Here is a 27,033-nt window from a genome sequence, read left to right as displayed (position 1 = left end):
AACTGTAAAATGGAAATCAGAAGTCCTCCTCTACCAAGCTTCTTACCACAAAGATCAGTTATAAGTTATATAAGGCATCTCATAAGTTATATGAGGCACCTGGTACAATGAATGTCACAGAGTGGTCATCTGAAATGCATTTCATTAGCTATTATAATTACTTTCTGCGTATCTGAGTGGAGATGGCTCTTCTTTCTGGATAAGATGGTTTAACCTTTTAAACTATTCATACACATGCAGCACAATCATGTAATCTACTACAGGGGAGGTAAAAGCAAACAGGGAGGAAATCCCCACCCTTTTCATATCTACTTCTCAGGCTACATGTGGCCTTTCAATTCAACTCAATTCAACAAAACGTTAACTGACTACTCAGATGCCCTAACCCCCGTGACTGGGTTTGGGAGACCCCAGTCTCACAGGCCTGGAACCTGCAGGGCCTCGGCAACTTCCTTCCCCGAGGATCTTCAACTCCCTCAATTCTTTTCCTCGGAGTTCAGTCTGACTCTGGCTCAGGCAAAGTGCAAAGCGCTCTTAGGGACGAACATTATCTGGGTTTCCTAAGCTGCCCCAATACACCCATCAACCTGCTCGGGCCTCCAGGGTCAGGAACAAGCCTCATCTCTCCTCCACCCACTGTCACCTCTGGAGCCACACTTCTGCAACTTCCACCTGTAGCACCTTTCACGAATGATAATCTGTCGGTGGGAACTTCCCTCATCTTCCATGCTCTGCAACTGCCGTTTGCAAGGCTCACAGCAGTCCCTGCTTCCTTGGGCCACGAAACGCCTCGTTTTCATGCAAGACCCTCCCATGCTTTCATGTGAGAACAGTCAGTCTGCTGCTAACAGCTTCCCTGGGGATGCAGGCTCTGCATGCACAGTCCGTGGGACGGAGATTCCATATAGTGCCCCTACAGACTGCAGACTGAGGGCCAGATGAGGACTGCTGATGCCCGGATGCCCTTGGGTCTCTAAAGTTTGGTTCCAGGGGCACCTGTATGGGTGTTGGATATGGGAGAGCGCTCAATGAGGCCCCAGGTCCCAAACTCGTCCTACGCTCTGTGGCACTGGAAAGGTGACCATTTCCTAGTGGAAAGAGGAACACATTAAAAATACTTCCTCGTCCTGCCCGAGAGCATTGCTGTGAATCATCCCCATATTAAGAAGACCTCAGGGACTTTGTCAAAATGAGGAGAGGAGAAAGGCGTAACAAGTTCAGGGCAGAGGCATGGCATAAACAGGGGTCTGAGCAGATGCACTGAAAAGCAAGTGACTAAGGGCACAGTCCCCCTCCACCTCTGAGCCCAGTCCTCCGGTGAGATGAGCAGCTGACACCTGAGAAGCACCTCTCCTTTGTTCTATATCCTTTCTTTTTCTCCATCAGAAAAGTATCACATAGGCTCATTTCAGGAGTGAGAGTAAGGGGATGGGAAGAGGATAGGTTTGCCCAGCGCCATTTCACAGCTGCGGCAGCTTGGATGTGGAGAGTCAGCCACAGATGTCAAGGAGACAACATCTTCCTGCTCTTGGAAGAAGGTTCTGGTATAGAACCTCAGAAGGGGAGTAACAGAAGAGTTAAGGCTGAGACGAAGTGAGAGAGTGACATGGACTTACATATACTACCGTAAAAGAGATAGCTAGTGGGAAGCAGCCGCATAGCACAGGGAGATCAGCTCGGTGCTTTGTGACCACCTAGAGGGGTGGGATAGGGAGGGTGGGAGGGAGACGCAAGAGGGAGGGGATATGGGGATATATGTATACGTATGGCTGATTCACTTTGTTATACAGCAGAAACTAACACACCATTGCAAAGCAATTATACTCCAATAAAGATGTTAAAAAAATAAAGAAGAGTTAAGAGGGCACACGGAGTTCTGACCAGAGAAGAATAAGCAGAGACAATTACCCAGACTTGACCAAACACTCGTGGGTCTTGAGAACATCCTTGAGGAATATGGTACGCAGTGGTTCTCGGTCCTGGGGGGAAACAGAGAGAGAGTGCATGAGGCTGTCAGCCCGACGTCCAGACCAGGCAGCCATCATCATCGGAGACGACTGGCTGAAACCAGGTGGCAAACAAGACACGGTCTCAAAATAATCAAGAGAGGAAAGAAATCTAAGAAGATGCTCTGTGGCCCTGACCACGAAGGCAGGGAGTTAAGGCCACTTTACATCACCGTGAAGATGCGCACACCAGAAGGACGGAGGTTAGACACAAGCACCCCCGGAGTCTGTGTGCCCACATCTCTGCTCGGACACACACACGTGGGTGTGACTCCTGTGCCTCTGCCCTCCACGGCCTCTCAGGTGGGCCCCAGAGTGACTACAAACCTGCTCACACTTGAAGTAGCAGATGGTAAAGTCGTCCAGCGCAAAGAAGCGCCGTTTCCAGCTCTTGCGCTGAAATAAAGGGTAAAGAGCAGGATGTTAGAAGAGTTCCCAGCATTCCCGGGGGTGCGTTCGGGTTCTAAGCTCCTGGGGACCCCACCCCACCGAAGCCAGGCTCCCACGTTGGGGGTCAGGGGCAAGGACTTCTTCTCATGGGGCGACTCCTCGGATCACCTCGAGCTGCAGGGCGGGAGCTCTCCCCACCCCAGCCTCTCCCTGGTTTGGGCGGTTTGGGCGTGACTGGCTCCACGCTCCTCCTTGCAAACTGCCCTCCCCTCTGCCTCGCCCACACCCACTGGCTCCCGGGGTCCCCAGAACCTCTCCCAGCCCCCGCATGGACACTCACCACATTCCCTTGCTTCACACAATAGCCGCTCTTAATGAGGGGGGGCCCGGTGGGGACACGGCAGCCTGTCGTGGGGATGTAACTCTGAGACCTTCGAAGGATGGCGTGGGAGCCGGGCTCACTCCCTTCCTGCCCATCCCCACCGTTCTACAAGGAAACAGCTGCAGGATTAGCGCCTCCCCGTCCTGACGCAGCCACACCCCTGACCCCACCCTCTCCGGCCAATCATCTCTTCCTCTTGGGCCACGACGGCAGTCAAGTGAGAAATAAACCAGATGGGTAAGCCGGGACGAAGTGAGAGAGTGGCATGCCCTTATATACACTACCAACTGTAAAACAGGTAGCTAGTGGGGAGCTGCCGCATGGCACAGGGAGATCAGCTCGGTGCTTTGTGTCCACCTAGAGGGGTGGGATAGGGAGGGTGGGAGGGAGACGCAAGAGGGAGGGGATATGGGGGTGTATTTATATGTATAGCTGATTCACTTTGTTATACAGCAGAAACTAACACACCACTGTAAAGCAATTATACTCCAATTAAGATGTTAAAAAAAAAAAAAGAGAGAGAAAGAAACCATAAAAAAAACCCTTTGGCTTTGCCCGGGAAGGCACTGTAGGGGTGCGTTCACAGACCAAGGCTGGGGAGGTTGGGCAGACCCGGGAGAAAGGGAAGACTCTGAACGCAAACCGGACGAGGCCAAGGGACAGTGGGGCTTGTTTCCAGCCATCCTCGACCCCACTTCTCACGGCGTTCACAAGTGCCGGTCCCCGTGGATGATGCAGAGCTGTACTGCCACAGAGCTTCAGATGCAGTGGCCTCAATTTCTGCACTGCCGGTATTTTCTTGACCACCCCATGTGCACTGGCTCCGCTACCCTCACCCCTTCCTCGGTCCAGCCCTTCTGTCATGTCACTGACACACCACGGACACCCCCGAAGCCCTCCACCCTCTGGCAGCCCCAGGCCCCAGCACCTGGTTGATGGGCGTGTGTACCACCACGCCTCCGATGATCTCTGTCTTGTAGGCCACCTGGGGCTTCTTCTCCAGGGCCAGAGGAGTTGCTAGGCTCTTGACAACTTCGGTCGTCAGGGGCAGGTTCCCAACTTTGGGTACCTGGGAAGAATGACAGAACAGTTAACAGGGAACAGAAGGCCTAGGAAAAGTTGGGGGAGGCAACAGCAGGAAGGGGGAGGGGAGGAAAGCTAATGTACGAAATTAGAGCACGACGCCCCTCTCCCCGCTACCCTTCCATCCATCCAAACCTGTATATGAGGAATTCAGCAAGCCACGCCCACCCCACGCACACGCACACCCACTCAACCAATGTACTGAGCACCTACTATGAGTCAGCCCTTGCCTGGCTAGAGACCAAAGGTAAAACAGCAAACACTGACACGTGTCCTGCCCTCACACCACATAGGTGCTGATCAGGGAGACTGACCAAAACTACAGAGCAAGACTAGCAATCAGAGTGATTACAAATCGTGGCGAGTGCCGTGATGACGATAAACAGGAGCTGGGACTGACAGCAGCAGGGGAACGACTTGGAATGGAATGCTTGGCGTGGCTGGTGTGCGTGGTGGAGGTCTCCAAGGCGAGAGATGCCGAAACAGTAACCTGGTGGACGAAAAGGAGCCAGGAACATGAAGACGGGAGAAAGCACGCTCAGCAGTGGGTAAGATGCCTGTGGTATATGGTACAGGACTCGGAGAGCATGAGCTCTGGAGCCCCAGGGCCTGGGGTGTAACTCCTGACCTGTCACTAACTGAGTGACACAGTCATACAGGTGTCACGGCCATCAAATGATAGAGGATATAAATTTCAACACGTTAGAAATATGAATAAAACTACAAAAGTATTTTAATTGTCAAAATATTCTAAGTAACTTTTTATAAACGGTGCTAACGTTTACAAATGCAGCCCTTTCTGTGGAATGAATTATCTTTGCTCCTCTCCATGACGGAGTTCGAGCACCACTGCTGGTGCAAGAATCATGGAATTTTTAGGGCAAGTTTAAGACCACAGGTTGCAAACTGGTGGCCCAAAGGTAGACTTGCCCCAACTGTGTTTCATTTGTCCTATCCAGTGTGTTTTTCAATCCGCTGTTAAAATCTGGGATATTTCACGTAAAAATCTTGATTTCCAGTGAAGCAGCTGTCCACTCTTCGGATGGGGAACGGATTCTTCAGTTCGCCACAGTCCTGAACACCCTCCAACCCGAGGTCATCGATCTTCATTCATGTTGCCGCTTTTCTTCCTCCTTGTCCATTTCTCATTTATACTGGAAAATTTTTCATCACAAGAGAGGCCCAGAGTAGTCCAGTTCTCTGCCCAAAGCCGATTAATACCTAGACAGAGACCAGACCCTGATGCTGCCGATGCAGTACCCACAGCATCACAAAGCCTGTCCTTCCACAGATGTGGAGAACAAACATACGGACACCAACGGGGGAAAGCAGGGGCGGAAGGGTGGGGAGCGGAGATGGTGGGATGAATTGGGAGACTGGGATTGACATGTATACACCAATATGTATAAGACAGATAACTAATAAGAACCTGCTGTATAAAAAATAAAATAAAATAAAATTCAAAAAAAAAAAAAGCCTGTTCTTCACAAGGACTCAACGCCCCATGTGGATCTGCCAGGAAAGTAACTGCAGACACCACGAGAAAAACTAACATCCTCTTCCACTTCTTCTACAGCCCTGGGAGCTAGAAAGACCTAAGAATCCAGACTGTTCAGGAGCTCACGGCCCAAGGATATATTGTATAATGCAGGGGATACAGCCAATATTTTGTGGTAATTGCAAATGGAAAGGAACCTTTAAAAACTATATAAAAATTAAGGGACTTCCCTGGTGGTCCAGTGGTTAAGAATCCGCCTTCCAATGCAGGGGACGCAGGTTCAACCCCTGGTCAGGGAACTAAGATCCCCCATGCCGTGGGGCAACTAAGCCCGCGAGCCGCAACCACAGCACCCATGCGCCCTGGAGCCTGTGCGCCACAACTAGAGAGAAGCCCGTGCGCCGCACCGAGGAGGCCACGCACCGCAGCAGAGGATCCCACGTGCTACAACTAAGACCTGATGCAGCCAAATATAAATAAATAAATAAATAAATAAATAAATAAATACTTTTTTTTTTAAATTAAAAAAAATAAACTATTGCAAGCCACGGGGAGAAAAAAACAGCTCACAGCTCAGGGCCATAGGAGAACTCTGCCTGCCAAGGACAGGGACCAAAGGCCACACCCCCTGGCATCTATCGAAACAACTAAGACCATCATGATTACGCTGGGGCCCCGGAAAGGAGACAGGGCCCCTCCTCCTGGCCTGTGCACTCAGCTTAGACCACGGTGACGTCTGCCCACCAACTCTCCAGATTGGGCCAGAAATCCACCCTGTCCTTCCCTTCTGGCTGAGGGACAACCGCAGCTCCCGTTGCTTTGGGCCTCTGTTCAGTGCCAGGCAAAGTACCCATCTCTTTACTGCATTATCTCTCATCTCAGACGATCTTATCAGGTAGGCCTTATTTTCTCCATTTCATAGATGAAGTAAACTAAAGCTCATTGGAATGAAGTAACTGCCCCACTGCTAAACACCACTACCTACCTACCTGGACCACCCTTTCCGATTTCTCTGTGTTTTGCTCTGATAAGATAGAATTCTTTAGGGATGTGGATTAGTGCTGGGGTGTCCAGAGATATAATCACCGTGGAACAACACAACTGCCTCCAAATGACCCAAATGAATTCCTGAAACCCAGCAAAGAAGGAGGGAAGTGGCCTTTCAGCGTTCACGGTGGCCAGGACTCCTGGTGACTTGGCTGTTGTGTTGCCTCTCAACCCGTCAGCCCACCCGGAGAACCACTGGTTGTCACCACTCATGTCCCTGCATCGTGGGCTGCCTCTGGCCAACCACCTGGAGCCTCTGCAAAGCTGTTTCCACTTCTGAGACTCTGAATCAGCCTGCGGAGGGCAAACTCACCAATAACTACACTCCAGATCTTGAAAACAAGTTCATCCTCTTGGTTTGTGTATCTCCCAGAATCCCAGTGAAAGGTGGGACCCCTTTCACCCACCGTGGAGGGTCCTCTGATGGGGGAGGCCCACAGGGTTCCCATTTGCAACGTGAAACGAAATTTGCAAGGACTCATCTTTCTTCCCACCAGGCGTGGCTAGGTTGCTACAAGGAATAATCCAACTTGGGAGGGAAGGGGAGAAAGCTGTGCTTTACTTTTACTGCTCAAACTTCAACCCTTTTGAAAAACTTTAGTGAGTTGAATAATGTCTCCCAAAATTGTCCACCCGTAACCTCAGAACATGACTTTATTTGGAAATAAGGTCTTCGCAGATATAATTAAATTAAGATGAATTCATGCTGGTTTAGGCTGGGCCCTAAGACCAATGACTGATGCCCTCCTAAAAGGAGAGGTCACACAGACACACAGGCCATACAATGGTGGAGACAGAGATGGAGGGATCCAGCTATTAGCCGGGCAGCGCCAAGGACGGCCGGAGGCCACTGGGAGCTGGAAGAGGCAAGCAAGGATTCTCCGCTTGAGCCTTCAGGGGGCACATGGAGGGCCCTGCCGACACCCTGATTTCAGGCTTCTCAGGACTAGGCGAGAACACATTTCTGTTGCTTTAAGCCACGCAGTTTGTTACGACAGCCCAAGAAAACTAACACAGGAATACTGATACTCCGAGCGGACTCAATTCTTTAAATACCATTATGTCAACCATTATCTTCAGTCATAAGAACTCAATGACCCAGCACTAAATGACCAGTGATCTGCGGGCGGAAAAACTGGCTCCTGACCCTGGGAGGGTCACTGATCTCCAGGCACTTCCACTGCCTCGTTTATAAACAGAGATAATCACACCTGCCCTCCCTACCTAAGGTTTTCACAAGGCTAAAAGAAGCCATAGATATAAAAGTGGTGTGTAATCTAACCTCTTTTTACAACTGCTGCTCATTTTTCATATATTTATAAACTCTTTGAGATCTTGGAAGTCAGAAGGTCCTGGGTTTGAATCCCAGCTCTGCCATTTACTAAACTCTAGATTTGGGGCAAGACTCTCATTTCCGTTTTCCTCATCTTAAAAATGGCAGTGAATGCACCTGTCTCACAGGAGTGACATGAGGGGTGATGAATGTGGCCCGTGAGAAAGCTTGGTTCACTGGATACGCTGTCTGTGTCTTTCATCTCTGCATCTCCCCTGGGATGCTTCACTTCGCACACAAGGTGCCCTAAGATAAAAATGCATGTAATCAGGCAGTAGGGTACCCCTCCTCTTCCTCCTGTCACACAGGACCTCTGGCAGGAGGAGTGAAGAGATGTATAAACGGAGCAAAGGAAAGTCAGGAAGACCCTGGAGGTTACGGAGCCCCTGCAGAGGCTGTGCCATCCCCGCAGGCCTCTGGACTCCCGGCCTCGCGGTACCATCTCGCTCCCTCCCACTCCTGTTGCCAATCACTTCTGTCCAGTGGGGCCAGGAAAGAGGACGGGGAGCTAGCTGCTTAGAGCAACTCTACACTCAAGGCACAACAGCAAGGCAAAGAGGCCACCGCTGCCTTGCAGGCTGTGTAGCCCAGTTCACCAGGCAGGACCAAGGGAGGAAACACTTAACGAGAAGAAGGTATTAGACATTGAAAGAAACTCCCCAAATTGTGGAAGACACAGAAGGGTGAAGACCTCAACTTGAATGAAGAAAACCTTTACTAAAGTCAGCATTCTAGAGCCGCACACACAAACATGTGGGTAGCAGAAGGGAGTGAGCGGCTCCCTCCCCCATGCCACCCCGGCATTTCTCTCTCTTTTCACAGGTTCACCAACGTTTATCAGAATAATGGGCCAACAAGCAAATCCGCTTTGTACTCTGCTTGGGTGCGGTATCACAAGGGCTGGGTAGAGTGTACAGGTTTCTTCTATTACTTTATTCACGGGAACCCTGAGATACCGGGGAGGATGATCTGCCCCAGCACAGAAGGGTTGTTACCGGAAGTCACTAGAATGTAAGCATTTCTGACTGTACGACACAGAAAATCAAGCTTTTCAGCAAAGCGTGGATTGCACGCCCGAAGCCTGCCTATATTATCGGTTAAAGGTCCAGTTTTTTCCAAACATAGTTTCCCCCTCTCTTCCTCCCTACCCATCTCCCTTTCTTTTTCTGTATTTCTAAGAAAGGAGTTCTTCGTTAGCCGAGTCAAGGAAAACAAGAGTCCTCACAGAACAGCCAGTAAACTGGTGCTTATAAACGGAAGGCTTTCCTAGGACAGGTCGGTGGATGGCCTGGACTGGTCCCCAGGTGGCTTCCTAAAGTCAGAAGAGTCTCCCCCAAGCCAGGAACAAGTTCCGACTTCCCTCCTCGTGTGAGTTTCCTTTACTCTGTTTCTCGGAGTCAGCAATCCATTTTCCAGTCCCGCCACATTCTGAATCAGCATCCCAGAATGACCCAAACCACGACCGACCAGGAGCCCTCCCCTCCCAGGAAGCACAAAGGGGACACTCCGTAAACTTCCCCTTGAGCTTGATTCAAACTCAGACTCTCAGCTCAACTTGTGGTTAGTCAGCCAAGGTGTGAGAAGAGGTAGGGGAACTAGTCTGGAACAGGGTCCTGGGAAAGTCCCTGCCGCCATCTGGGTCGTTCCCGTGCGGGGAAGAGGCCCTGACCCCCTCCAGAAAGGAGAAAGATCATACATACAGTGATTTTGCTGGCTTGGTTCAGGGCTTCGACCCAGTCCTTCAGATCTTTCTGGTCATTGGCTTGAAGAAAATACCTCTGCGAGAGGGCGTTGATGACTGCAAAAGGCACGGGGACGAAGAGAGAAGAACCCAGGTCAGAACACACACAACACAGAGACTCCACAAAACTAAGGCGCTTCAACTAGCAGGGCGGAGGATCCCCGCCGCGCAGACGAAGATGCTTCCCACGGTGCAAAGTCACCTGCGTGAATATCTGGGAAGCAGCGGGCTCTCATTTTTAAAAGGTGTGGATTATTCCATTGGCCACAAGACAACAACAATAGCCTTCGTGTGCTGCTGTGCTGGGAGGCAGCTCATCCACCATCCATAAGGCACACGCCTGGACAGCTTTTCAGAGGCACCGAGAGATTGACAGTCGTGATGATACATACATAATTTTGGCCCCAGTGTTCCTAGTTTCCACTGGCACAGCTGACCCAGGTTAGGGGTCTTGTCTGTGGTTGAGAAATGTAACGAAGCTTGCCTGCGATCAAGTCTGTGACCTGGACCTCATTTTCAACCTGGTCTTCCCTCTGAGCGCTCCATAAAGTCAACAGTTTACTTCTGGGTTCATTGTTTTGTTTTTTTTTTAAGATCCGCTGACCACAAGATCTGAGAGTCATGTTGGAGCTTGGTCATGATATTTAAAGGGAGTGGGTGAAAGAGCACAAAAGAAGTTTGAAGCAACCTGGAGTTGGGAAAGGGGACAGATCAAAGGACCATTTTACTTTCCAGGCATAAATAAGCCGGAACTGGAGGACGTGAGCATTGTGGGGTAGACAGAGAGTCCCTTAGTTCATTCATTTATTCATTCAGCAAATATTTAGTGAGTACCCGCTGGAACCACACTCTAAGTGCCGGGGATACAGCAAAGACAAAGCAGAGGAGCATCCCTGCCTTCGTGGAGCTCACACTCAGAACCAGAGAGACAGCAGAAGCTATCTGTTAGCATCTGCCCGTAGCACTCAGCACAGCACTGAGAAGGCAGTGGAAGGCAATTAAATACTGATGATTCAATGACCTGCCTCCACTGAGCAGCTCCGCTTCCTGTGTCACTCTCACCGGTCACTCATTTGGCAACAAGACACTCAAGAGAACGTTCCTCCTTTTCTATTATCCCCCAACTCCTTCAAGTCTCCACGTTTCCTAAGCACACCGTTACTCTGCTCTGAGATGAAGGTTCCCGAAAACTTCAGGTAGATACCCGGCACCCCGCCCTGCGGAGCCGGGAAAACTGAGACATCACTGGCCCCCGTGCCTCTGTCTCATGTTGTTAACAATCTTTGCAGGGAGACCAAGGAAAGGAGTATCACTTGAGACCCACGGACATGGCTGGGACAGCAGTCACTCACACACGCAGGGTGTAAGTCACATGTGGTCACAGGACTGTCTCCACTCAAAAGAGGAAGCTGCTGTAGGAGTGTTCAGAAAACCCATCCTGGGCTCAGTACTTACCAAAGCAAAACGGAGTCTTGGGTTTCTGCTTTGGGGTGGCTATGCTCACCTAAATCAAATGAAAAATAAAAGAAACATGAATACGTTTCCAACAGTGTTGTAAAGTTGTGGGGGGGTTTTTTCCTCAAATTTTTTAAATTGGGAAAACTTTATACAAAAAGAAGAGTATATAAAACATATTTGAACATTTTAAGAACTAATAATTAAGTGGAAACCCCGCACTCATCATTCACATCAAGAAATAAGCCACCATCGGTCCTATTTCTTAGAAGCCCTTTGTGTGCCCCTCCCTGATGGAATCCCGTCTTCACCCCTCGGAGATAATCACTATCCTGTTATCTGTGTCGAACCTTCATCCTTGCAAAAACTCTTAAAATCCACTGAGTCCTGAAAAATTCTCTTTGGACCACAAACATGCACTGACCCCATTCACACGAGCAAGATTCCACTCCTCTCCCAACCACCAACCTGCTCCCTAAACAGCTCTTCGAATTAAAGGTGGAACTGTCACAAATACATAGATTCCAATCAGAGTTCGCAGAAGGGTGAGGCAGCCCGTCACTCACTGCACTGGGACAACTGATCAGTCTCCCTTAACTCTACCCTGACTGTTTCACCATGAAAATAAGCACTTGCCCAGAGAGGGGCCGATGGAATCAGAGCGCATGCCCGTATTGAAGCAGAAGGGTTTTTCTACCTCCTGCCGTGTTATCTTGCTTTTTCAAGCCTGCCTCTTACATGTATATTCCTGAGTATGTGCATGTTGTGAGCTCACCTCATTCAGGTTCAAATACACTGAACAAATAAAGGAAAGCATATTCCATCACATGGAATTAGGTGACTGCCCTTGATGGGGGCTGAACCTCACTGGAGCAGGCATCCACCACTGTACCTGGGAATTAAACTTAATACTGCCCGGAATACTCAAGACGGGAACCAAGGTGGCAGCCTATAAAAGATCAAAGCAAGGACAGGCGGTACAGCCTGGGCTTGGTGCCAGAGCACCTGGCCCCCAAACCCAGGAGGCCCAGCTGTCAGACCCCCATTTCCTGTTCTATCAAATAGGGTTAGTAAATCACATTCTCATAGGGCTATGGTGAGGGTTAAATGTGACAGTGCAGGTGAAGCACTTAAGCCATCCTGTCATACAGGAGCTGCTCAACCAAGGAGGGGCTATTTACACCCACTCCACACACCAGTACAAGCCGTGCCGTGCTTGGCACAATGGGCAAAATGCTGAGGGCCTTGTGAGCTTCTCCGGGGCCTAAAAAAATGCAACATTAATAAATATTTAATTAAATGTCTGTATAACATTATATCAACCTCATTGACAAGTATTTAAATAAATGCCTACAAGATGTCACACGTTAAGTCAACTTCATTCACGTTTCAACTAAACATTCACAAAAATCACACTACATTCGAAAATAATTAGTAGCTTCGATTTTCTTGGTTCATAAGAATCCTTGGATGTGCAAGATGACAGCCGAGAAATTAGAGCCAATCATAAATTAAATGAGTTACAGCCAAATCATTCCAAAAGTAAAATGATTTAAATCCTTTCAAATATCTTACAGCCAGACAATTAGAGTCAACGAGGGATGTGAGTGTATCTTGATATGTTTACCATGACGTGAGGTGGAGGACAGAGGGCCTAAGAAAGTGTTTAAATAGTCCCGAAAAACATGAAGATTTATGCAAAGGTAAGCCCCCATATCCTGAGTACAGACACACGCAATGCAAATTCCGTTACATCTTCAGCACTCCCAGGAAGCGTGTGCTGGAGCCTCATGACGTTGAGTCCTGGCCCCCGTGCCATCTTGTTCTCCTGCGATTCAGACCCCAGAATTCAATCTAAGCCACACTGTGTGCCTTTATCCTGTTTGCCTCTGATGCTCTGATCTGTCAGTGACTCATGTGCTTCCTCCTTCAGCATCCGTGTTCCCGCAGGTCCTTGAGCCCACAGCTCCTATGCGTCCTGCCCTTGGTTCCTGTATAACCTTGACCGTCACAGAACTGCCTCGGCCATCCCGGTCCTCAGTACCCACCTATCTCACGGCTGCCCTTCTACCTTTGGCTTTCAAATGGCAGTGAAAAGCTGGGTGCTTCGAGACTTTTCTCTGGCTTATTAGGGGACTTGTTCTTTCTCCCCGACACTGACAATTTATCATCAACAAGAGACAGCACCACTGTGGGCCCTTTCGCCCTGGCTGGGTGACAAACAGGCCCACTCTGACCACAACTTATTACCAGCCTATCCGGGGAGAATGTGCTTATTACCAGAACCCAAGTTTTCAAAGAGATGGCCTGGTTTTTCATTTGTTTTTGTATGTTTATCCAGCATTCAGTTGGGGGTATGCCGATTACACGCATGCACGTCTATAATTTGCCTCATGGTGACCACAGAAGGATTATTTGGCAAAGCAGCTCTTGCTGAATTAACAGGACGTCAGTTCCAGGTCAGCCCCGATGGGCTGTTGAGCAAGGGTAAGACCCTCAACATCTCTGATCAGCTTCCCGACTGGCAAAGCCAGAGCGGAATGACTTGTCCCCTTCTTAGAGTCCCGGAATGACAAAAGAAGAAAACAAAGTCATAGCTACTGGTTGCTGTGCCCTCCAAGAGAAGGGCCAGGGTTGCAGGGGCGGGGGGGGGGGGGGGGGGGGCGGTCTCACTTACCATGAAGAGGTATAGCTCTGGCCTCCCCCCAGCAGAATCCCTGCCACCTAGGAGGCATAACCCCACTCCTCCCACCCCTACCGTCTGTTGGTAACCAGGACAGGCTGTGCAGCCTTCTTCACAAGAAGTGAAGGAACAGAGGCTCTTGAAGCAGTGTGGCTGACAGGGTGATGCTGGCTGCAGTTAAGTAGCTGCACAACGGTGGTTGACCGATGGATCCTCGGTGAGAAGGCAGCGAGAGGCGGTGGGGACGTGAGGGAGGGACAGGCATGGGTCACCCGCAGGGTGACGCAAGCGAGGCCGCCCCACAGCTTGACAGACTCTCAGGAACTTGCTCTTATCAGATCGCGCACAGACCACAGGAGCAGCAAAGTCGTGGGACGCTGGGGCACTGCTAGCCCGCCCCACCCTGTCTGCCCTCGGCCGGAAGTGGAGCTGGGGCCCCTCTGGCAGAAGCAGCAGCAGCAGGCCACGGTCTCGGAGCTCCGGTGCAGCTCGCAGCCTCCGTGTCCATGGAGACCCTGCCCCACGAGGTGGCATCAAGAGCAGGGGAAGTGGCAGCCACCTACCCAGAGCAGTCGGAGGGGCTCTAAGCTGGGGTCTCTGGACCAGCTTCAGGGAGTCAAGGGGCCCTGAAGCCACAGGCGAAATCAGGGTGTGTGCACACATGCATGATTTACCTGGGAAACGAGACCACGCTTTTCATCAGACTTTAGAAAGGATCCCTGACACCCCGCCCCTGCAAAAGCCAGGAACACTGTTCCAGGAGGGTCTTCATTACAGTTAAGGAAGGGCCAGGCCCTGACAAAACGGAACGCGAGCTGGAGGTGGGACAGTGGGCCTGGCTGTGTGGAAGAGAAGGGCCCCCAGGCAAAGCGGGGAGGTGGGTAGCACCAGAGGCCAGCATCCATTTTTTTCTGGTTTGCCCAAGAATTGGTCCTGCCTCTGTCAAGTCAAGAACCTTTATCTCTGCTGGCCTCTCTGAAGGACTCCATCTTCCCAACACCAGCCTGCAAGAAGGAGCACGCCTGAACGAAGAGGCCACACAGACACTCCGGCCAGGCTGCCACTGCTGGGTAAACGCTTTCCTCGGGGAGGGAACACCTAGGGGTTAACAAGAAGTAACCCGGAACGCTGAATGTGATACCAGCGGCTGGCTAAATGTTTTTCTGGGAAAACCCCTGCTTTCTGACATTGGGTCAGGCAGCAGTTAAAGGCTCTCCTCTCTGTGAAACCTGACCCAGTGGCAGCTGTGGGTTTTGCAAAACCCATCCAGTCCTGCCTCTCCTGTCCATGAAGGGTGAAAGGCAGGACCATCCCTGCTAAATGACGGCAGCCTCCCAAGCTGAGAATTCTCGAAACCCTCACCTGAGCTATGTTTATACATCACGATTCTGCAGGAGACTGTATTCACTCGTCTCCCATCAGGAAAAACAACAACGACAAAACCCTCTCAAACAGTAGAGGGTTTGGAGTTTCATTAATATTGAGGTTCTCTGCTCCCCGCTCTCTGAATCCTCTTTCTTTGAACCTCCAAACGAAATGACCTAATGAGCTCTCAGCAAGACAGGACAGAAGAGGGGAGGGCCCAGGCCTCCGACCTCTGGGCCGGGAGGCGGCCACATTCTAACCACAAGGCATGCAAATTGCCTGCTTCCACAGGCCCTTCCCCCTCCGCAGGTCCTTCCCTGCTCCCTCTAAGGCGCTCAGACACTGCCTGCAGCTTCTGCCTTGGCACCCGGCTGTGTCTGCCAGACTCTGGCCTGCAGCCCCTGCAGCTGCTCCCACCTCCGGCCCAGCTGAGATGGAGGGCTGCCCAAGGACTCCCGAAGCCTGTTACAAAAAGGAGCCAGGGGCCACTCAGATCAGGGCCTCATCCCCCCTGAGGATGGGAGAACGTGGACAAGGAAGCCGAGGTCCCCAAGAGACTTGACGTGAGGGGTGTGTGAGGAGAGCGGGCCTTCCGGAACCTCGGTCCTGGCTGGGCGCCACCTGGCTCTCCTCACTGGACAGAGCTCCTCTTTCTAACGAGGCTCTAAATCTCCCGGCCTTTTTTTTTTTTTTTTTTTTTATCACTGCTGCACCACAGTTCAGCGCTGGTGCCTGCTCCAGGGAGGGGCCACTAAACAAAGCTGAATTCAGCAGCTACGTCTGGGCATCAGCAAGCAGCCCCAGGCCCCACCCAGGTCTCAGCACGGAAGAGGGGCTGCTCTCGCCCTGTCTGTGCAAACAGGACCAGGGGACGGACTGTCGGCCTGCCTGCCGGACCCTCCAGCCCTTATCTGGCCGCTGAATGGCTTCCTGGCTCATCTGGGAACGTCCTCGGGGCGCTCGTAGCCTCCCCGCCACAGTGATCCAGTGACCATGTTCTAGAGACCCCCTCAACACTCCCCCCAAGTTGGTCAGTTACTAAGCCCAGCCCTGTAGTTGAAAGGTGTCAGGGACATTTAGTTGTTAATGATCCATGCATTTTATGACACAGGCCCAATGATTAACGCTACTTGGGTATTGGGTCAACATGAAGTGCCTCTGCTGTGCCATCAGCGAACCTACCAAGAACCAAGTGTGTGAAAAGAAGAACAATAACAATAAAAAGACACAAAATGTTAAGACTAGGAAGTCATCACAGGTCAATAACTATTTAAATAAATAAAAATGTTAGACACTGAATTCACCGCTATATCCTTATATTAAATTCCTTTTTTCCTTTATTAATTATTTTTTTGCAATTGCCAATGCACTGGAAGATGAAAAATATACTTCAACCCACGCTTTTGGTTTGACCACGTGTCTGTTGTTGTTAAACATTAAATATCATTCTGAAAACACAGTGATTTAATTATAATTTAACTTTTGGCCCTTCAATGAAATGCATATAATTCCAGTGCAGCCCTCACTCCTTGTGAGCCACGCCAGTGGAACCACGCCATTCGGGAGAATCCTTTTCAGTCACCAGGTTTTTTGTTGTTGTGTTCCTTTTTGTCCCGATTGCAAAAACAAAGTCACGTCCCACTCTTCCCTCCACCCCCCATCCCTCCTTTGCGGGAGCTGGCAGCATCACTGACTGCTGGGTGCCAGGAGTGAGAGGCCGCAGGCCACCCTCCAAGAACCTGCTGACCACACGCCACCCCGCCCCAGTCAGCCACAAGCTTCCACGGGCCACCGCGGAAGGGGAGCACTTTATGGCCAAGCAACATCCCCAGATGCCAATGCCCGACGTGTGACGCTTCCTCTGGTTTACATCCTCAACCTACTCACGGACCATGAATCCCCAGAGCTCCAGGCCAACGTTACCTTCGAGATGTAGGTCAGCTGCAAAGATCCGACGGCTCCTGCCCCAACTGCCAGGTTCTGAAAGACACATGTTTTGGGTTTTAAGAAGGATGCTATCTGAGGCAGTGAAGCACAACTAAGAGTCAGAAGACCAAGATTCTGGTTCCGTTGACGCCATTTTCTGGCTTTGCAACCTTGAGCAAGTCACCTACCTATTGCTTTTTTGATTTTTTATTTTATATTGGACTACAGTTGATTAATAATGTTGTGTTCGTTTCAGGTGTACAGCAAAGTGATTCAGTTACACATATACATGTATCTCTTCTTTTTCAAATTCTTTTCCCAATTAGGTTGTTACAGAGTATCGAGCAGAGTTCCCTGTGCTACACAGTAGGTCCTTGTTGGTTATCCTTTTCAAATATAGCAGTGTGTTCCTGTCAGTCCCAGACTCCCTAACTATCCCTTTCCCCTACCCTTCCCCCCTAGTAACCATAAGTTCATTCCCTAGTCACTTACCTATTCTTCAGCTCACTTTCCTCGTCTGTAAAATAGTGATAATCCTTGCTGTGGGTATGTGGACTTAACACTTCCCTTGGCCTCATTTATTATAGAGAGGTATTCTAGTACAGTGGTTAAAATTGGGGGCTCCACCATTTGACTGTGAATAAGTTCCTTCACCGCTAAGCCTCAGTTTTCCCTTTGTGAAAAGAGGGATAATGATAGTACCTACCTCACCAGACAGTTCTAAGGATGAGTTAATAGATTTACACCACCTGGAAGTGTCCCTGGTATATAGATGACCCTGAACAAGTGTTAGCTATTTTATATATTTATATATATATATATATATATATATAAAATTCTTCAAATTCAAATTCTTTTCTTAACAAATAGGGTACAGGTTCACACAATATAGGAAAAAAAGAAAAGAAAAAAACATAGCTGTTCAGTCTATTTCAAAGGACACTTATGAGTACCAAATGGAATGATGTCCATACACTATAAAACACTAAGTCAGTGCACTGTTAAATATCAAGAAACTCACAGGCACCTTGTCTGGCCATATTCCACCCTGGCACAATCTCTTCAGCTTTCTAACTTCTCCACTGTCAGAAATGAAGGGATGAAGTCACACGGGCGGTAGCGTACCAAAAAAATGGCCAAGATGAGAAATCACAGCTGTGGAGTTTCTCACTTATAACTTGGCAAATCCAATCCCACAGGGACCTGAGGTGTCCATAGCTCCTGGTGGCCTCTTCAACTGCTGCCATAGGCCTCAGAGAATAACCTGGAAGCCCTCATTTTGAAGACCTGGTGTCTTCTCAAAGCAATAAACAGAGGCAAACCTAGGACGATGGGGATTTAGTAAACTCCCCAAAGGGTCAATGGTGAAATGACCCGTCATTCCAGGAAACTGCCCTTAAGAAATACCTCAGGTGGCAGGGAAGTGTCCTTCTAGGCCCAATTACCTAAATTAACATGCATCACTTGAAGCAAAGGCAATGTGTGAAGTTTCCTATTCACAAGAAAATGGATGGGGATAAAACCACGACAAAAGGATTCTCAGAGCTCAAGAAATTTAGAGAGAAATCTAGAAAGGCCATCTTTCCCCTTTTGCAAATGAGGCCATAAATCTAAAAGCTGCTTTTGAGTAGCTGATTTAGCATTTTGAATATGGACAATTAGATTTACACATTTGTTTTAACTACGTAGTGATTGCATTTGTTTTTTGGGGGTTTTTTTAGAAAAATCTCTATTGGGGGCTTCCCTGGTGGCGCAGGGGTTGAGAGTCCGCCTGCCAATGCAGGGGACACGGGTTCTTGTCCCGGTCCGGGAAGATCCCACATGCCACAGAGCGGCTGGGCCCGTGAGCCATGGCCGCTGAGCCTGCGCGTCCGGAGCCTGTGCTCCGCAACGGGAGAGGCCACAACAGTGAGAGGCCCGCGTACTGAAAAAAAAAAAAAAAAAAAAGAAAAATCTCTATTGGGTAATGACAGATAGACCTTGTATCCCCAAATCAGAGTCCATAAAGGAGCCACAGCACCCCAAAAGGCCAGTGAGCAGCTGACACTGCCCCGGAGGAGGCTGTGAACCACCCTAGGCCTCTGCTGGATACTGGGCGCCTGGCCCTCCCCCAGCCCCTGTTCTGCACTTGAGGAAAGTGACTCATGAGTGAGGGGATTTGCTCAAGGTCACACAACTGGCTCGGGTCTCCTGACTTCCACGCTGATACCCTAGACGCAGCACACTGTCATTTCAAACCCTTGAGCGTCTGGAATTCCACCTGAGACATTATCGCCCTAGGACCTCAGGCAAGTTTCTCTACCTATAAAATGGGGCTCATCCGACCCGTTCCCTAGGCTTGTTGTGAGAGTTACATAAGAATAAACAGCGCAGGCCCAGCAAAGGGCAGCTCCCATCCCCGGCCCAGAGCGCTAATTACAAGACGCAGATGCCAAGTCTCAGAGCCACTCTTGCTCAACTTGCTTTCCTCACCCCAAACCGCAGCCTGAAGGCCTCCAGAGCCTTAGCCTGAATTACAAGCGATGAAGTAGGATTTGGGGAGCCACTCAGACACTAACCTGTGCGTCCTGCCAGATATAAGCTGATCCCATTCCAACGACTTCTCCCCCCTACCCTCCAGAGGGAGGGCAGCTCCACCCTCAGCCCCTGCCCCCCTGAACTCTCCCGCTTCAGAGACAAGGCCACATCAGTCTCCCGGCCCAGCTACCCTGGGACGGGGGTGTCCCCACGCCCCTCACCACGGCCCACCCTCGGCCTGCCTGCTCCTAGGCTCACAGGCACCTCCCTCCTCCATGAGGAGCCAGGAAAATCTGACGCATGTCTGAAAATGCAGCTTCCCCCCACCTTCCTCCCCACCCAGGGGGAAGTGAGTGACAGGAGAAAACAGCGCCAAGATCACAGAGGCTTGATCCAGACGGATGGCTCAGTGTCCGCTCCGACTGCTGGACCTCGGAGATGAATGACAACAGCTCGCTGCCAGGATGGCGGCCCCGGGCAGACACTTCCCGGGCCAGGAAGAATGTGCCAGCTGCCTGAGCAGAGGGCTTCACAGCCAGATGTCAGGGCAGGATCACCAGGGCCCAGCGCCTGGGGAGGGCCAGGTGTCAGAGCCCAGGCGAGCACCATGTCCTCCGGGGAAAGGACGGGAGGCCCTGCCTTCGCAAAGCCTTGTTGTCTACCGCGGCAGCCTGCCCTGCCCTCCCACCCCCGCCTGAATTCGTGCACACCATCCTCCAACTTTGGTGCACATCAGCCTCTCCCGGGGAGCCTGTTTTAAAAGGCCCAGGCTTAAGCCTCACCCGGAAAAACACTGAATCAGAATCAAGTGGAATATGGTCAGAAAGTGCACATTCATTTTTCAAGCATCCCCTAAATAGGCCCAAGTTTGAGAACACCGGTCTACATGACAAAGTCTAGCCCTGGATTTTTTGTTGTTTCTGGACACACCGTGCGGCTTGTGGGATTTTAGTTCCCCGACCGGGGATCGAAACCGTGCCCCCCTGCCGTAGAAGTGCGGAGTCCTAACCACTGGACCGCCAGGGAAGCCCCCAGCCCTGAGTTTTGTATTGGAGTGTATTTTACTGTGAGTTTAAGTCTCTTCTTGCTAGATTTTAAGCACTCTGAGGACATGAGTAGCATCTTATTCCTCTACCCAGGAGACAACTCGATTTTTAAATGAAAACACAATTTGCATGGTGGTTAAGTTCCCAAACCAGTCCTTAAGAGCCTGCTACCCTCATAGGATACTGGACAACCAGGACAGCTTCTCTCTACCACTGGCAAACATTGTGCCTTCGGGAAGACCTGTTCAAGTTCGAACTTGGGTGTCACTTGAGTCTGCAGTTCCCCTGTCCTGGGGCAGGGTTCCTGTGGGACAGGAACTGGGTGCAGGGGGGAGCGAAAGGAAAGGGTCCCCAGTAGAAGGGAGTCAAGGACCTGGGGGAGGGAGTTGAGGAAGGGGTTAGGGAGGGGCCAGCAGACGGGGAGTGGAGACAGAGGTTGGTGGGGAGACTGCCTGTACGGATCACCTGGGGACGTTTTCATACAAAGAATGCCCATGCTTCATTCCAGGGTTTTAACATAAAGGGTAGGGCCCAGGCACCTGTATGTTTTTAAAGCTCGAAGGTGATTCCACCCCACGGCCAGGTCTCAGGCCCCCAGTTGCAGACTCTGGCTGGGCCTGCTGACTCTGCACTGGAGACCCAGCAGCGGGTGAGAAAGGCCAGTCACCCCGTCGTTGCACCATCACCAAGAGGGAAGAGGAAGACGCCGGGGCAGTGGGCAGAGAGGGGAAAAGGAGATCCTAGCCCCACGCTGGGTGTCTGTGAGTCAGGAGCAGCCTGTCCATTTCTGGGGCTTCTAAATTTTCTGGAACAACGTAGGGCATAAGGCACGTTCCTATTTAATGGTGGATGGTTTTAGGAAGGCACGGCCAACCCTTGCTTTCTGCTCAAGGGTTCTCCTGCCACCAAGGGCCTCAAGGGAGCTCCCACTCCCTTAACTGGGAAGCAGGGGGTTGATTCTTTCCCATCACCAAGGAAGGAGCTGAGGTGCCCACAGAGATGTGACACACCTCCCAGGGGAAGCCTTTTTGCTAGAAGCAACATTGTTTCTTTAAAGAGAAAAATGTCCCCATCTTCTAGTGAGAGTAACAAGAACACAGAAATGACCAGAAGACCTATCTACAGATTCCTAAATTCATGGAATGTCAGCGCCAGAGGGTTCTACCCCATCATTCACCACGAGTCCTCTAAGCCTCACCTTGAGGAAATGACTTCCTCAAGCAGCCGAGTGAAGACAGACAGAGGTCCTAACTCCCAGAGTCAATCGGGTGCTTTGGCAAAGCACAGCCCGAGAAAGGAAGGCGGAAACTGACAGATGTTTAGAGTCTGTTTTGCACCAAGCCTGCTGCACACTGTCAGTTCATCCTAACAACCCATTTCACAGATGAGGAAAGTCGGGATGGAGCAGGAGAAGCAAGTGCTCCGGGTCACATGGGTACTGTGGGTAGTCAGGCGAGGATTTGAACCCAGCCCTTGTTGATTCTCAAATACCACGCACTTTCCTTTATACCAGGCCACCTCCTGTGAGACAGTCCTTCACATCTACCAGGACCTGCTCATTATCTAAGAGTTGATTATCACCGAAAGGTAAATACAAGAGCCGGACCAGCAGGGTTACACCAAGACGCCCTAAACAGTTGCCCAAACTGGGCAGGGCAAGAACTAGTCAAACTGGCTCTTGGGTGCCAAACTCCAAAAGACCAGGATTCAGAGAGCGAACAGGGGGAAGGAGAGATGCTGGGCCTTCTGACCTTCTCCTATGTGTCTCCTGGGTGCCTGGCAGACAGTCAGGACCTTAAACTCAATAAGCCCACTCCTCACACCTTTCCTCAACACAGCCTCCAACACATTTGCCTCAAACTCAATCATCACGTCCCCTCCAAGCTCTAAATGATTCCCTCCCCAACCTCCCCACGTCCATCAGCAGCTCCACATTCTCCCACAGTCAACCAGGTTACCACGCCTTTGACCACTGAACTTCGCCCTTCGGTCAGTCACCAAGCCTGCCACCGTCTTCCTTCAATCGGCCTTTAGATCTGTCTGTCCCTTCCTCTCTGTTCCCACTGCACCACCACCGTGCAGACACCCCAGGAAAATCCAGGACAAATTCCTCACTGTCTTCCCCGATTCCAGGCCCTCCCATTTCCCCGCCCATCCTGATGTCACTGCCAGAACTAACGTGAACAAATAGCACCTCTGTAGTGCTTTAGAGTTTATCAAAGCACTCTCCCATTCATTACTTTATTTAATCTTCACAGCAACAATGTCAGAGGTAGAGACAACAGAGGCTCAAAAAAAGGGGTGTTTCCCAATTAACGTGTTCATCAAGTTGTCCTGTGCTTGGCTGATGTAACTAAACAGGATGGGTTCTGAAGCAAAATCTGATATGCAGCCCTTCTCGCAAACACACAGTTGCCTGCTTTGCCTTAGAGACATTTTTTAAAATAATAAAATGGCACTTTTTTGTATATAAATAGATATATAACTATATAAAAAGAGATGTATATAATAGATACACTAAACAAATGCTGAAGGTTACAATCTAAAGCAAAACTTAACGACAATATAACCGAAGACAAATTTTAAGAAAACTTAGAACAGTCATCCCCATGGTTCTGCATTAGTAAAACCTCTGCTAAGTTTCATAGCTTCCACCTCTTCAGCTCCTTGGACTTTAATACCCAGTAGTGCTAGCTATTAACATGATTGCCCCAAAGTGCTTCTTAATTTTTACTTCTTTTTAATTTAAACAAAGTACATCTTGTTATAAAAACGAGAATCGCCCTAAAGAGTAAGATTCCTATAGAAAGCGCATAAAACAAAATTACACTTACAGTATTTTATATCAACTCTCGAAAAGTCCATACAACATTTTAATTCTAAAACCATTAATTTAATAATAATTTACCCTAAGCAGAATTTGCATTTTGATGAAAAAAAGAAAAAAAGATCTGTTGCTCGAAATCTTCTTTTTGGAGTTTTTTTCCCCAAAGGAATTCTGCATTCTACGCTAACCCAATATGGACAAAAACAGGCCAGAAATTCCACTTAACCCTTGAAATCATGTGTCTCCATGGATAGTTAATATACCAATTACATAAAATCCATGAATTAACAACACTTTGCCCCCCAAACTGATAAAGATCTGAAAGTTATCATGATGGTTACATGTGCTGAGAATATATATCTCTGGACAGACACACAAGAACCTGGAAACCCTGGCTGCCTCTAGTTAGGGGACCTGTGACTGGGGGCCAGGAGTGGAAGGGAGACACATGTCACTAAATCAGCTTTCCCACATTTAGAATTTTATACCATGTGTATGTATTGGCCTTTTTTTTTTTTTTTTTTTTGCGGTGCGCAGGCCTCTCACTGCTTTGGCCTCTCCCGTTGTGGAGCACAGGCTCCGGACGTGCAGGCTCAGCGGCCATGGCTCACGGACCCAGCCACTCCACGGCATGTGGGATCTTCCCGGACCGGGGCACGAACCCGTGTGCCCTGCGTCGGCAGGCGGACTCTCAACCACTGCGCCACCAGGGAAGCCCTTGGCCATTTTTTAAAGAAAGTTATCATCCTGCTTCTTGGCATTTTGACTTTCTTGGCAGGTTTAGCATATGATGCAAAAATCTTTTAAACATTGTTGGATTTCAGCCAAATTTTGCTCAAAGAGGTTTCTGATACAGAAAATGCAATTTTTTTAAAAATAGCAATTTTCACCCAGCCTTTAAGGCAAAACTATTGTCCATTCCATGTTATATGTTAATATCATTTTCTACCACTCTTCTGTATTCTTTCTACTAAAATGTAGCCAAATATCCATCTTTTTGTAATACTGCTGAAGCTCTTTGCACCTTTCAGTGGAAAGAACGGCTTTCAGCTTTAAAAAAAAAAAAAAAAAAGCAAAAAGCAAAGGGCTTTTATCGGGGCCCCAGAGTTATGAGGAGAAATGCTATCTTTTTGGATATTATGATGATTCATAATTCACATTATGGCCTTTGTAAAGTAAAAGTATCTGAGTATTTACTGGCAAAAGAGAGAAAATACAATCTACAGAGTAAATCTGACAAGGACAACTATCTAGTGCAATATTGTTTTCATGCTTCTGTTTATCCTTTGTTCGGGACAATATAATTTAGTCTCGCAATTACCTATCCACGTGGGCATCACAAGAGTTGTACGTAAGCATCGCCGTGCAACTAAAACATAGTTGGTTACTCGGTCGGTAATAAAGTAGAGCAGGCCAATTAAGAAATTTCACCTTTTCTGTCATGATAGGGACCAACATTAAATTAAATACATGTGCTGGTGCCATAATATCATTGTAATGTTTGGCAGGAAATCCAGCCAATGTTTGTCTCTATTCAGGAATTATCTGTGTGCTTGATATTGTCAGCAGATTGATTTTTAAATGCATGAAACAAATCAGGGGCCATAATCAATAGTATTGAAGCTTTCCATTTATAGGGTCCTTTTTAGCTAATGGGTTTCATCCTCTATCTGTTTGGTGCCACCACTGCCTGGATTAAAAAAACCTTGATTTCATACTTTATCATATGGATTCTAAATTCCATCAGGCACTCAAGGCTGTACCTGGTCCAGCACGCTGACCCCCCACACGCACGCACCACCATCCCGCCAGTGGACGTGCCGCTGGCCTCCTAAATCTGCCGTTTTGCTGCAGCTCTGCTTCCAAGGGCTGTCCTCAGGTTAGTGGATCCATTCCGTCCCCCTGCGTAGAGCCAAGACCATGACCGTCCACAGTGCGGTGTGCGAAGCCAGCTCCCTTGGGACCACTCTTGGGCCTGACTCACGGCAGGTCCCCCGGGGCATCTGGCTAAGCCTTTGCCGACTTCGGCCTGAGCTCAGACCCTCGTCGGGCTCCCTCCCCTTCCCTGTCCTGCTTCCCAGTTCTCTCCTTAAAAAAGAACTTTCCACAAATCCTTGCCTCGGTGAGTCCCGGTCTCAGGGTCTCCTTCTGGGGAATTGAAGCCTGAACACCCTCCAAGCAGACGAGCTCGCCTTCCCTCCTGGGCGCTGCCTCTGTCCCATAGTGACGCTGCTTCCCTCACAGGTGCCCTCCTGTCCCCTTGGGCTGTGCTTAGGACAAGGCGCCTAACAGTCAAGTGAGATACTATAAGTGAGAACGCTTCAAACCTGTAAAATGCGCTACAAACGTGAATCGCTAGTAGCAATAATGACTCTAACCTCGCTCATCCTTGCAGACCTGGATCTAAGCCACCCCTCCTTGAAGGGGTGCCCTGCAGCTCTCTCTCCCTGCCGCAATTTTATCTAATCCTCTATATCCTCACTTACAGTGCAAGCTCCATGAAGGCCCAGACTTTGTCTTATGCACTGTTGCAGCCTCAGCATCTAGGCTGATGCCTGGCACAGGGGGCATATTTAGCAAATATGTGTTAAATAATGATGCTGAATTCAAAGGTCTTGCTCTAGTCTCAGCCCCTTGGGAAACAGAAGGGCAAAAAGCCGGGTTAAGGATCACCCAAAGTGCCTATGATGACATGCCTAACGTACAAAACAACTCAGTGGCAGAGCCAGGACCTCATCCTTGATCTCTTGTCTCCCAGGCCTGGGACCGTTCCATCTGAGACTCCACCTCCAGGCTCTACATCTTCCCTGGACCGCAGGGGAAAACTGCAACCCCTTCTCCTTCACCCAAACTATTGGCATCTGGGCTGTTCACTTTAATGATACGCTACCTTGTTATAAAGACGGACTGGGTGACTTCCTTGGTGGCACAGTGGTTAAGAATCCGCCTGCCAATGCAGGGGACACAGGTTCGATTCCCTGGCCCGCGAAGATCCCACATGCTGCGGAGCAGCTAAGCCCGTGCGCCACAACTACTGAGCCTGCGCTCTAGAGCCTGTGAGCCACAACTACTGAGCCCATGCGCCACAACTACTGAAGTCCGTGCGTCTAGAGCCCGTGCTCTGCAACGAAGAGTAGCTCCCGCTCACTGCAACTAGAGAAAGCCTGTGTGCAGCAACGAAGACCCAACGCAGCCAAAAATAAATAAATAAATGAATGAATTTTAAAAATTTATTTTAAAATAATAAATAAAGAGGGACTGGGATTTTTAGCACTGTAGGGTTTTGTTTTTCGTTTTTGTTGTTTACCAGTAAATTTATTTTATTTTATTTTTTTATTGAAGTCTAGTTGATTTACACTGTTGTGTTAATTTCTGTTGTACAGCAAAGTGATTCAGTTATACGTGTATATATACATACATTCTTATTTTTAACATATTCTTTTCCATTGTGGTTTATCACAGGATATTGAATATAGTTCTCTGGGCTACACAGTAGGACCGTGTTGTTTATCCATTCTCTATATAAAAGCTTTCATCTGCTAATCCCAAACTCCCACTCCATCCCTCCCCTGCCCCCCTCCCCCCTCAGCAACCACTAGCACTGTAGTTTTATGTGTGCTGTTTTCACCTCCCCAACTAAACCTGAAGCTTCCTGGTGAATTCCCCTCCATACCATCTCCAGGACCCTGCACAGGACGGACCACACATATCCGCTGGAGGAAAGAGGCAGACAA

General features: G+C 49.4%; 1 protein-coding gene and 1 long non-coding RNA gene across 8 annotated transcripts in view; one reads left to right on the top strand and one right to left on the bottom strand.

Annotated features, from left to right (window-relative positions):
- Positions 1 to 27,033, bottom strand: part of PLEKHA2 (pleckstrin homology domain containing A2) — a 56,986-nt gene that overhangs the window by 14,307 nt on the left and 15,646 nt on the right. For all 7 annotated transcript variants that reach the window (XM_022571262.2, XM_022571263.2, XM_022571259.3 and 4 more), the window contains exons 3-9: positions 16,907 to 16,963; positions 10,936 to 10,984; positions 9,440 to 9,537; positions 3,707 to 3,847; positions 2,737 to 2,883; positions 2,334 to 2,402; positions 1,909 to 1,979 (exon numbers count right to left, since the gene is read on the bottom strand). In XM_022571262.2, coding sequence (XP_022426970.2) covers positions 1,909 to 1,979; positions 2,334 to 2,402; positions 2,737 to 2,883; positions 3,707 to 3,847; positions 9,440 to 9,537; positions 10,936 to 10,984; positions 16,907 to 16,963 — 632 coding nt within the window. The remainder of the gene's footprint in view (positions 1 to 1,908; positions 1,980 to 2,333; positions 2,403 to 2,736; positions 2,884 to 3,706; positions 3,848 to 9,439; positions 9,538 to 10,935; positions 10,985 to 16,906; positions 16,964 to 27,033) is intronic.
- On the top strand, positions 3,780 to 5,336 carry LOC149744452 (uncharacterized). The gene is made up of 2 exons (XR_016391180.1): positions 3,780 to 4,409; positions 4,881 to 5,336. It is a non-coding gene; the product is annotated as an uncharacterized LOC149744452 (long non-coding RNA).

This window comes from Delphinapterus leucas, chromosome 21 (genome assembly GCF_059928025.1).
Source record: "Delphinapterus leucas isolate spDelLeu-1000000601 "Yukka" chromosome 21, BTC_Dleu_Yukka2, whole genome shotgun sequence".
NCBI lineage: Eukaryota > Metazoa > Chordata > Mammalia > Artiodactyla > Monodontidae > Delphinapterus > Delphinapterus leucas.
This window is presented reverse-complemented; position numbering and strand designations above follow the sequence as displayed.